Source organism: Nerophis lumbriciformis, linkage group LG04 (genome assembly GCF_033978685.3).
Source record: "Nerophis lumbriciformis linkage group LG04, RoL_Nlum_v2.1, whole genome shotgun sequence".
NCBI classification, from domain to species: domain Eukaryota; kingdom Metazoa; phylum Chordata; class Actinopteri; order Syngnathiformes; family Syngnathidae; genus Nerophis; species Nerophis lumbriciformis.
The window spans coordinates 57,267,067-57,280,012 of NC_084551.2; the positions used below are offsets into that span (position 1 = coordinate 57,267,067).

At 39.3% G+C, this 12,946-nt stretch overlaps 1 protein-coding gene across 2 annotated transcripts in view; it reads right to left on the reverse strand.

Annotated features, from left to right (window-relative positions):
* Positions 1-12,946, reverse strand: part of kcnj14 (potassium inwardly rectifying channel subfamily J member 14) — a 39,814-nt gene continuing 26,868 nt past the window's right edge. For both annotated transcript variants that reach the window (XM_061958134.2, XM_061958126.2), the window contains exons 4-5: positions 4,152-4,469; positions 1-612 (exon numbers count right to left, since the gene is read on the reverse strand). In XM_061958134.2, coding sequence (XP_061814118.2) covers positions 406-612; positions 4,152-4,469 — 525 coding nt within the window. In that variant the 3' untranslated portion in view covers positions 1-405. The remainder of the gene's footprint in view (positions 613-4,151; positions 4,470-12,946) is intronic.

Here is a 12,946-nt window from a genome sequence, read left to right on the forward strand (position 1 = left end):
GATTTGTTGTTATTGACCATTTACACAACCTGACAACTTCACTGCTTTTGGGCTTTGTAGAATAACAACAAACAGACAGTAATTACATGAAAAAGCTACAAAAATTGCTGCAGGTTCGTAGCTCCATGTAATGGATGCCTTGCCAAATATACTTACCACACGGAAACAGTCCTGATAAATCAGCAGAGTGCTGAGGCGCACCTGAGAGGAGACGCCAACGTTCACTGCATACCAAAGTCTGAATGGGTGCAGTTGCAAGGCGCAGCCACTAGAGTGTGCTGTGCTGCGGTGCTGATGGGCCAGGTTGGGACTTGATGATTGCGCAAGACTGCCAGGACCAATCAGACAACGGGGGGGTCACCACGTCTCAGGCGAACCAGACTTTCCCCTCCAGGATGCTCCTCACTAGTAGTGGAGATGCTGCGCCGGTCTGGTGGCCCCTGGGGCAGGACACTCGGGGTCCCGTTGGGGTTCCGCCTCAGGGGCCACTTCATTCTCATAGCAGAAGGACGAGCGCCAGCTTGGGGTAAACTTGAGCTCCTCCAGCTCTTTAGCGCTGCACAAAGGTGTGTCGGGGATCTCGTACGTTCGATGGAAGAACGAGTAGTCCACCTGGATGAGGAAAAGAACAGTTTTCAGCAACCTGCGCCAGGGACAAACTGTAACAAATCAACTTGGGTCTTTTTTGTTGTTTAGAGCAGGAGGCTACTCCAAGTGGGTATGTGTGGATTCCACTCAGACCGCTGTATTCAGAGTTCTGTGTTGCCGTGGTTTTCATCACCACTATACGCCAGTGATGATGACGTCTAGTTCAGGGGTCGGCAACCCAAAACGTTGAAAAAGACAACATTTAAAAGTCTTATAAGTGTTATAATGAAGGCAACACATGACGTAAGTGTCTATATTAGCCTACTATCAAAATGACTTTAAAAGTCTTATATAAGTGTTATAATGAAGGCAACACATGACGTAAGTGTCTATATTAGCCTACTATCAAAATGACTTTAAATGTCTTATATAAGTGTTATAATGAAGACAACACATGATGTAAGTGTCTGTATTAGCCTACTATCAAAATGACTTTAAAAGTCTTATATAAGTGTTATAATGAAGGCAACACATGATGTAAGTGTCTGTATTAGCCTACTATCAAAATGACTTTAAAAGTCTTATATAAGTGTTATAATGAAGGCAACACATGATGTAAGTGTCTATATTAGCCTACTATCAAAATGACTGCAAAAGTCTTATATAAGTGTTATAATGAAGGCAACACATGATGTAAGTGTCTATATTAGCCTACTATCAAAATGACTGCAAAAGTCTTATACAAGTGTTATAATGAAGGCAACACATGATGTAAGTGTCTATATTAGCCTACTATCAAAATGACTGCAAAAGTCTTATACAAGTGTTATAATGAAGACAACACATGATGTAAGTGTCTATATTAGCCTACTATCAAAATGACTGCAAAAGTCTTATATAAGTGTTATAATGAAGACAACACATGATGTAAGTGTCTGTATTAGCCTACTATCAAAATGACTTTAAAAGTCTTATATAAGTGTTATAATGAAGACAACACATGATGTAAGTGTCTGTATTAGCCTACTATCAAAATGACTTTAAAAGTCTTATATAAGTGTTATAATGAAGGCAACACATGATGTAAGTGTCTATATTAGCCTATCAAAATGACTGCAAAAGTCTTATACAAGTGTTATAATGAAGACAACACATGATGTAAGTGTCTATATTAGCCTACTATCAAAATGACTGCAAAAGTCTTATATAAGTGTTATAATGAAGACAACACATGATGTAAGTGTCTGTATTAGCCTACTATCAAAATGACTTTAAAAGTCTTATATAAGTGTTATAATGAAGACAACACATGATGTAAGTGTCTGTATTAGCCTACTATCAAAATGACTTTAAAAGTCTTATATAAGTGTTATAATGAAGACAACACATGATGTAAGTGTCTATATTAGCCTACTATCAAAATGACTGCAAAAGTCTTATATAAGTGTTATAATGAAGGCAACACATGATGTAAGTGTCTATATTAGCCTACTATCAAAATGACTGCAAAAGTCTTATACAAGTGTTATAATGAAGACAACACATGATGTAAGTGTCTATATTAGCCTACTATCAAAATGACTGCAAAAGTCTTATATAAGTGTTATAATGAAGACAACACATGATGTAAGTGTCTATATTAGCCTACTATCAAAATGACTGCAAAAGTCTTATATAAGTGTTATAATGAAGACAACACATGATGTAAGTGTCTGTATTAGCCTACTATCAAAATGACTTTAAAAGTCTTATATAAGTGTTATAATGAAGACAACACATGATGTAAGTGTCTGTATTAGCCTACTATCAAAATGACTTTAAAAGTCTTATATAAGTGTTATAATGAAGGCAACACATGATGTAAGTGTCTATATTAGCCTACTATCAAAATGACTGCAAAAGTCTTATACAAGTGTTATAATGAAGACAACACATGATGTAAGTGTCTATATTAGCCTACTATCAAAATGACTGCAAAAGTCTTATATAAGTGTTATAATGAAGACAACACATGATGTAAATGTTTTAAGTCTAAGACTAGATGTGACCAATCTAAGACTAGAGCTGAACAATCTAAATCTAGAACTAGATGTGACCAATTTAAGTCTAAGACTAGATGTGACCAATCTAAAGTCTAAGACTAGATGTGACCAGTCTAAGACTAGATTTCACCAGTCTAAGTCTAAGACTGGATCTGACGAATATAAATCTCAGACTAGATGTGACCAATGTAAGTCTAAGACTAGATGTGACCAATGTAAGTCCAAGACTAGATCTGACCAATCTAAGTCTAAGACTAGATGTGACCAATCTAAAGTCTAAGACTAGATGTGACCAATGTAAGTCTAAGACTAGATCTGACCAATCTAAGTCTAAGACTACATGTGACCAATCTAAGACTAGAGCTGAACAATCTAAGTCTAGGACTAGATGTGACCAATATAAGTCTAACACTAGATGTGACCAATCTAAATGTAATATTAGATGTGACCAATCTAATACTAAGACTAGAGCTGACCAATCTAAGTCTAAGACTGGATGTGACCAATCTAAGTCTAAGACTGGATGTGACCAATCCAAGTCTAAGACTAGATCTGACCAAACTAAATCCAAGACTAGATGTGACAAATATAATACTAAGACTAGAACGGGGGGGGGCTTTGGGGTGTCCCCACATCTGTGGTCCCCTCCAAGGTTTCTCATTGTCATCCCATTGGGTTGAGTTTTTTTCTTGCCCTGATGTGGGATCTGAGCCCAGGATGTGGGTGTGGCTTGTGCAGCCCTTTGAGACACTTGTGATTAAGGGCTGATTGATTGATACAAAGGAGTCTGATTGGCAACGTGGAACAGGTAAGTCCAGATGACAGCCTGAAATGACAGGTCCTGAGAAAGACATTCAGAAAGGTCATTTTCTGCAGATTTTGTCCATTCCCAGGTGTTGTTTACATGACAGGACGCGGGTGACCCGTGTAGTCTCTATAGTCCAGGGGTGGGCAAACTTTTTGGCTCAAGGGCCACGTTGGCTTTTGAAATTTAACACATGATGCATTTGAAAGCAGATCTTATCTGTTGGAACTAAGAGTAGACTTCCCAAACATGGTCCATTTTCAACAAGATCATGTCAGGACCTCGAGGAAACCCAAAAATGGTATTACAGGTTTCACCCTTTCAGTGGGTGCAGGGTCCTTTTTTGCCAACACGTCAAAGTCCAGTATCAGTTTTGTTGTGGCAATTCTCAGAACAGATCTTTGCATAATTTTGTTGTAATATTTGGCGGGCCAGGTTAAAAAGACCATCGGGCCGTAGTTTGCCCATCCCTGCTATAGACCCTGGGAAAGTCACAACTTTTTCGTAGACTTCACTTTACTGACCATCAATGATTTTGCAGCTTGAAAGAGGTCAGTATGAATATGTATCAAATTTTGGTAGCCAGTCTGGGGTAGCTACCAAGTAACACCTCGGGCCAAAACTGGGCATCCCAGCTTTAAGGTACAGTCAGCATGTCCCTTGAAAAGATGAACCATGCTTGCTGGAGTGTGAGACTTGAAAGAATAGAGGCTCACCTCGTAGCGGTCCCTCTTCTCGAAGAGCACGGGTTCAAAACGGTAACCCCACTGGATTTCGGACGCCAGATAGGAGCTTCGGCACTGCGTGGTCATGGCCGTGGCCTCCACCATTCCCTCCAGTATCACCACCACCTCCAGCTCGCTCTCGCTTTCCAGGGTCTTGCGGTCCATCTCGAAGAAAGGAGACTGGTCGTCGATCTCGTGGACAATCGTGACCGGCGACACCAAGAAGATGCGGTCAGTGCCAGTGTCAAAACCAACATTGATGTCCAGGTTGTCCAGTGGAAGGAACTCCCCCTCCGGCGTCACCCTCGACTGCGGATCGGAGAAGAACTGGACGTCATTCACGTGGCAAAATAAACACAGCGTTTCATTGCATGTGAACACCGAGAACCAGTCCACAACCCTTGCACCGGTCGCCCGGGGGGAGATCTGAGGTTTCTCAATGTGCCCATTGGATTGAGTTTTTTCCTGCCGTGATGTGGGATCTGAGCCCAGGATGTCGTTGTGGCTTGTGCAGACCTTTGAAACACTTGGGATTAAGGGCTATATATCCATTCATCCATCCATCTTCTTCCGCTTATCCGAGGTCGGGTCGCGGGGGAAGCAGCTTAAGCAGGGAAGCCCAGACTTCCCTCTCCCCAGCCACTTCGTCCAGCTCCTCCCGGGGGATCCCGAGGCGTTCCCAGGCCAGCCGGGAGAGATAGTCTTCCCAGCGTGTCCTGGGTCTTCCCCGTGGCCTCCTACCGGTCGGACGTGCCCGAAACACCTTCCTAGGGAGGCGTTCGGGTGGCATCCTGACCAGATGCCCGAACCACCTCATCTGGCTCCTCTCGATGTGAAGGAGCAGCGGCTTTACTTTGAGCTCCCCCCGAATGACAGAGCTTCTCACCCTATCTCTAAGGGAGAGCCCCGCCACTCGGCGGAGGAAACTCATTTCGGCCGCTTGTACCCGTGATCTTGTCCTTTCGGTCATGACCCAAAGCTCATGACCATAGGTGAGGATGGGAACGTAGATCGACCGGTAAATCGAGAGCTTTGCCTTCCGGCTCAGCTCCTTCTTCACCACAACGGATCGATACAGCGTCCGCATTACTGAAGACGCCGCACCGATCCGCCTGTCGATCTCACGATCCACTCTTCCCCCACTCGTGAACAAGACTCCGAGGTACTTGAACTCCTCCACTTGGGCCAAGATCTCGTCCCCAACCCGGAGATGGCACTCCACCCTTTTCCGGGAGAGAACCATGGACTCGGACTTGGAGGTGCTGATTCCCATCCCAGTCGCTTCACACTGGCTATATAAGGGCTATATAAATAAACTTTAATTGATTGATTGATTGATTGAGATCAAAGTTGTCCAAAGTTTGGCTTGGGGGCCATTTTTAAAACGCCTTTAATAAACCCCATAAAAAGTGGACTAAAAGAGCTGAGCCAGAAGGCAAAGCTCTCGGTCTACCGAGCTATCTACATTCCTACTCTCACCTTCGGTCATGAAGAGTGGGTCATGACCGAAAGAACAAGATCTCGGCTGAAATGAGTTTCCTCAGAAAGGTGACTGGCATCTCCCTTAGAGATAGGGTGAGAAGTTGAGTCACCCGAGAGAGACTCGGAGTAGAGCCGCTGCTCCTTTGCTTGGAAAGGAGCCAGCTTAGGTGGTTCAGGCATCTCTTGCATGCGGATGCCTCACCAGCGTCTCCCTAGGGAGGTCCTCCTTGCACGTCCCATGGGAGGAGACCCTGCGGCAGGCCAAGGACCAGATGGGGGGATTACATCTCCTCTCTGGCCTGGGAACGCTTGGGGATCCCCCAGGAGGAAGTTGCTAACGTTGCTCTGGAGAGGGAAGTCTGGGGGTCTCTGCTGGAGCTGTTGTCCCCGCGACCCGGTTCCGGATAAGCGGTTGAAGATGGATGGATGGATAAACGAGCAAACGGGTGAAATTACTGTTATCTATTTGGAATCAGTGGCCTAGTGGTTAGAGTGTCCGCCCTGAGATGGGTAGGTTGTGAGTTCAAACCCCGGCCGAGTCATACCAAAGACTATAAACATGGGAGCCATTACCTCCCTGCTTGGCACTCGGCATCAGGCGTTGGAATTGGGGGTTAAATCACCAAAAATGATTTCCGGGCGTAGCCACCGCTGCTGCCCACTGCTCCCCTCACGTCCCAGGGGGGGAACAAGGGGATGGGTCAAATGCAGAGGACAAATTTCACTACAACTAGTGTGTGTGTGACAATCATTGCTACTCTAACTTTAACTTTAACTTGTTGGCTTTTGTCTTGTGTTTAGTGTTTCAGCTCCTGTACTGCGCTCCTAGTTTGTAGTTTTCACTTCCTGTTTTCTCGCCTGCCTTTTGAGCGCTAGTCCCCGCACCTGTTGTCTTCTGTTGGTAATCAAGACTATTCATCAAGACTATTTAGGTTGTGCTGGACTTTGTTTATGGACAGATGTCTCTGCTCCACACTTTTAAGTTTTTGCTGTCATCCAGCATTCTGTTTGTTTTGCCTAGACTTCCCTTTGCTAGCGGCACTCGTTTTTTGTTTATTTCAGCCTAGGTGAGATACTTTTGACCTGCCTTGGGAACACGTCATGTTCAACATGAGTCAGACATCATTCTTTTATTGAATTGTTATTCAACACTTAAATCTCTAGACCAACTTCAGGTTCATCTGTCAATATGTAAAGCAAAACAAAAAAAGTTTTATGTTTAATGCTTTTTTGTTCAAGAAAACCCTGTTGATTATGGCAGGAACACAAAATATGCAATAATGTTTCAAAGTAGTATATTTCATATGAGCTTTAAATATCTCAATATTTCATAACCAGAGGTGGGACCAAGTCATTGTTTTGCAAGTCACAAGTAAGTCTCAAGTCTTTGCCCTCAAGTCCGAGTCAAGTCCCGAGTCAAGACAGGCAAGCCCCGAGTCAAGTCCAAAGTCAAGACTGGAAAGTCTCAAGTCAAGTCCTAAGTCCTGCATTTTGAGTTTCGAGTCCTTTCAAGTCCTTTTAACTACAGACTAATATATTAACACAGATTGTGTATGCTTTTCAAACGCTGTATTTATTTATTAAAACAAGTGCATTTTAAATTGCAGGAAAGAAAATTGTGCTGACATTGCACTTTATAATAGCACTATTAACCAGTCATTTTAAACATTAACTCATTCCTTTACAGAACAAACACATTGAAAAATAAAGTGCAAATGTACTTATTTGTACAAAAGTGTTAACATTGAAAAAACATGACATATACGTGAACATAACAAAAAAGTTGTACTTTTTATATGTCAGGGCCCTATGCTGCATTGCATTTGCAAAAGACCAAATTAGCCAAGAGTCTGTCAGTCATTTGTGAACGATGGGGGCGTAGTATGATGCCACCATGGCTGAAAACTCGCTCCACTGGAGCACTGGAGGCAGGCACTGCCAAGACTCTCATGGCCACTCGGAACAGTGAAGGAAGAGTCTTCATGTTCAATGCCCAGAACAAAAGGGGGGAGAGAGTTGTTTTGGGTTGGTGCACTACTTGTAAGTGTATCTTGTATTTTTTATGTTGATTTAATTAAAAAAAGAAAAAAAAAAAATTATTTCTTGTGCGGCCCGATACCAATCGATCCACGGACCAGTACCGGGCCGCGGCCCGGTGGTTGGGGACCACTGAGGTAAACAACCAACAGTATGTCAGAAAGCTAGCTAAAACGGTACACATATTCATAATATAGTATACATTTTAACTGACCTTTATTTTACTATTTTTGTCTTTTTTTAGGTGGCTTAAATACGCGGTGCTGCTGACCGCCGTCTAACGTTACGTGTGATATATTGACTAACGTAACCCTGCTTAAAAAAAATCACTGAACAAAAAGTATGAATAAGGTAGTGAACTGCAACAGATTCCCGTGTTTGCAATAACGTTATAACGTTAGCAGTGAGTTTACAGCCTCACTGATTTAACTACACAGCAAATAAAAGTCACGTTACTTAGCCAATAAACGTTATCTTACATTCAAAACTTACCGTTCTTTGTGCAACTTCAAATGCCGGACGAAGTTGGAAGTTGTTGCCTCTCCATCAGTAATTTTCGAACCGCGTGTGTTGCATACTGCAAACCGTTTTGTGTTGACCACCTCGTAATTTTTATACCCAAACAAAATTATTTTAGGTATCATTTTTCACTGGCGTGTGGTTTGGACATGTCTTCTTCGTTGGTTGTCCTGCAATTTGATTGGATGAATGCTCTGTGATGAAAACAAAGTAGATCTAATTTGATTGACTGTTGTACTGACAGCACACCAGCTGACACACGCAACGCTGATAGACAAGTACACAATGAAAAATACGGAGCGCTCCCGAATAACTTTTTCATCTTTGGGTTTTGGGGAAAGTAGCAAGTCATGTCAAGTCATGTCAATTCAAAAGGCTCAAGTCCAAGTGAAGTCACAAGTCATTGATGTTAAAGTCTAAGTCGAGTTGCAAGTCTTTTTACATTTTGTCAAGTCGAGTCTAAAGTCATCAAATTCATGACTCGAGTCCAAGTCATGTGACTCGAGTCCACACCTCTGTTCATAACATACAGACAAAATATGCAATATTTTCCTAAAAAATGATTTCAAAGTGGAATATTTGATGTGAACTAATTGCAGCCTTGACTTGGTCAGTCATTCATAACATTGATTTTGATTCATTATTATTAAAAAAAAAAAAAAAATGCGTGGGGATCCCACGCATAAAATTGTTAAAAAAAAGTAATACGTTTTTTTAAGTTCAACTTTTGAATCTCTAGATTAACTTCAGATCTATCTATCCATTATAAGTTATTGATTTTTTATAATTTTTTCCGCTTGTGTGTTTGTTTTTTGCCTTATTTTCTAAGAAAACTTAGTTTTTTTATGACATACAGACAAAATATGCAATATTTTATTAAAAATGATTTCAAAGTGGAATATTTGATGTGAACTAATTGCAGCCTTGACTTGGTCAGTCATTCATAACATTGATTTTGATTCATTATTATATTTTTGAGCAATGACAGTTTAAAAAAAACAAAAACACTAACATTTATGGGCATCCCACTCATAAAAGTGTTAAAAATAAGTCATACATTTTTTTAAATTCAACTCTTAAATCTCTAGATTAACTTCAGATCTTTTTTTTTCCCTCCCGCTTGTGTGTTTGTTTTATGCCTTATTTTCTAAGAAAACATTTTTTTTTTTATGACATACAGACAAAATATGCAATATTTTCCTAAAAAATGAAACACTAACATTTATGGGCATCCCACTCATAAAAGTGTTAAAAATAAGTCATACATTTTTTTTTAAGTTCAACTCTTAAATCTCTAGATTAACTTCTTTATTTATTAATTTTTTCACTTGTGTGTTTGTTTTATGCCTTATTTTCTAAGAAAACTGAGTTTTTTTTATGGCATACAGACAAAATATGCAATATTTTCCTAAAAAATGATTTCAAAGTGGAATATTTGGTAGGAACTAATTGGTCAGTAATTAATAACAACATTAATTTGATTCATTATTATTAAAAAAAACCAAAAAAACATTTATGGGCATCCCACGCATAAAATTGTTAAAAAAAAGTCATACATTTTTTTAAGTTCAACTCTTAAATCTCTAGATTAACTTCAGATCTTTATTTATTTATTCATTATTATTTTTTTCACTTGTGTGTTTGTTTTATGTCTTATTTTCTAAGAAAACTTAGTTGTTTTTTATGGCATACAGACAAAATATGCAATATTTTATTAAAAATGATTTCAAAGTGGAATATTTGATGTGAACTAATTGCAGCCTTGACTTGGTCAGTAATTCATAACATTGATTTTGATTCATTATTATATTTTTGAGCAATGACTGTTTAAAAAAAACAAAAACACTAACATTTATGGGCATTCCACTCATAAAAGTGTTAGGTGGTGACTTGTCCGCCCGAATGTAGCTGAGATAGGCACCAGCGACCCCCCGCGACCCCGAAGGGATTAAGCGGTAGAAAATGGATGGATGGATGATTTTGGTTCATTATTTTTTTTTTTGGAGCAATGACAGTTTAAAAAATAAAAAATAAACAGCCTGCATGGCAGTTTTGTGTTATTGGAGTCAACATTGCAACGTTTTCTGCTGACATTTCACCGGTTTGCTCTTTTATTCTACTTTTTATGTTTTTTTTTTTTGTAATATTACTTTTAGAATGTCCATTAAAATTGTAACTGTGGGCGCACTTTGACACCCCTCATTGAGAGATTTAGGCGTTGACAGTAAAGTTAAAGTAGCAATGATAGTCACACACACACTAGGTGTGGTGAAATGTGTCCTCTGCATTTGACCCATCACCCTTGATCACCCCCTGGGAGGTGAGGGGAGCAGTGAGCAGCAGCGGTGCCGTGCCCGGGAATCATTTTTGGTGATTTAACCCCCAATTCCAACCCTTGATGCTGAGTGCCAAGCAGGGAGGTAACGGCTCCGATTTTTATAGTCTTTGGTAAAAATATTATATATTGATTTATGACTTCTTTTTTTTAACACTTTTGGAGACCTTTAGTGTGTGTTTTTATTTATTTTTATTTTTTTAACTGTCATTGTTCAAAAAATAATAATGTTCTTATGAATTGTTGCCCAATTTAAGCCGCCAATTACTTCACATCAAATAATCCATTTTGAACATTTTTGGAGGAAAATATTGCATGTTTTGTGGAGTTTTATTTTTTTTTTTTTGGCAAAAAAAGAACGGGTTTCTTTGACAAAAAGGGCATAAAAACATTTTAAAAAAGTCCAACTTTTTGTCAACCGATGAATCTGAAGTTAATCTATAGATATTTTAGCATTGAAAGTGGAACAAAATAATAATAAATGATTTGTTAGGACAGCCCTAAAGTAAAATAGGTGTATTTGTAAATGTTGAATATATCAGTTAGGCCACTAGAGGCCGCTGTTGCACTTCATATTTATGTGCAGCATTTTATTTTTTTAAATATCTTTCTGTATTATATTCAAAAAGACGCGTTTCGCTAAGATGATATTTATTATTTGTTATGTTTGAGGGTGTCAATGAGGCAACTTCACTTTCCTGCGCTACAATACAAACTGCTTCCGTTTGTTGTGCTTTGTGCTGCATTGTTGTGGGTCTGTCAATGTTTGGACCTTATTAACATTTCAACATCCCTTCTTCAACCTCAGTCCCACTTATTTGTCATGCAAACATCTTTTCTCCTAATAACTATTATAGTTTGTGTTATTAACGTGTAATAAACCTGTTATTACTCACAACTAGACCCCACCCACATTTTTCACCCCATTCAAACCCTTCCAACTTCAAACTCTTTTACGGGCTTTCCCTTGACGAATTCCAAAACCTCTCAGATTTCCCAGAATTCCAAGTTTTCCGGGACATTTTTCCCTTTTAAAATTAATTGGCCATTTTTCAAAGTTCCATTTCCACATTTTTCAACCTATTCAAATCATTCCACCTTCAACACATTCCACTCATCCTGGACGCTCAAGCTATCATTTTTCCAAGTTCAAAAAAATGCCCAGGAATTCCCAGGATTCCCGTTTTTTCGCACCATTTTCTCACCCTTTTTTCTGGCGACTACTCCTTCCACATTTTTCAACCCATTTCAAGCGTTCCACCGTCCAAACATTCCTCTTAATCAGGACCAAAAACAAAGCTGTTTTTTTAACTGGAAAAATTCCCGGTTTTCCAGGAATTCCTTAATACCATTTCTCAATTAAAAATGTAACTACTGCAACATTTTTCCACCGATTTGAAAAATTCCAACACCAACCATTTAGAACATTCAAAAAAAAAAAATGTACCTTTTTTTTTTTAAATTCCCGATTTTCCCGAAATTCCCTTATACCATTTACTACAACATTTCTTGACCAATTTAAACAATTCCAACACCAACCAATTCAGCTCATTCAGGGCATTCATGCTCCTAATCATTTTTTTTTAAATCCCGCCTTTCCCAAAATTCCCAAATTTCCAGTAAGTTCCCATTGAAATAAATGGGACATTTTTCCAAGTTACACTATTCCCACATTTTTCAACATGTTCCAACCATTCCACCTTCAACACATTCCACTCATCCTGGACGTTCAAACTATCATTTTTCCAAGTTCAAAAAAATGTCCAGGAATTCCCAGGATTCCTGTTTTTTCAGACCATTTTTTCACCCTTTTTTCTGGCGACTACTCCTTCCACATTTTTCAACCCATTTCAAGCGTTCCACCGTCCAAACATTCCTCTTAATCAGGACCAAAAACAAAATTGTTTTTTAACTGGAAAAATTCCCGGTTTTCCAAGAATTCCTTAATACAATTTCTCAATTAAAAATGTAACTACTGCAACATTTTTCCACCGATTTGAAAAATTCCAACACCAACCATTCAGAACATTCAAAAAAAAAAAATTTAAATTTTTTTTTTGTAACTTTTTTTTTTTAATTCCAGATTTTCCCGAAATTCCCTTATACCATTTACTACAACATTTCTTGACCAATTTAAACAATTCCAACACCAACCAATTCAGCTCATTCAGGGCATTCATGCTCCTAATCATTTTTTTAAAATCCCACCTTTCCCAAAATTCCCAAATTTCCAGTAAGTTCCCATTGAAATAAATGGGTCATTTTTCCAAGTTACACTATTCCCACATTTTTCAACATGTTCCAACCATTCCACCTTCAACACATTCCACTCATCCTGGACGTTCAAACTATCATTTTTCCAAGTTCAAAAAAATGTCCAGGAATTCCCAGGATTCCTGTTTTTTCAGACCAT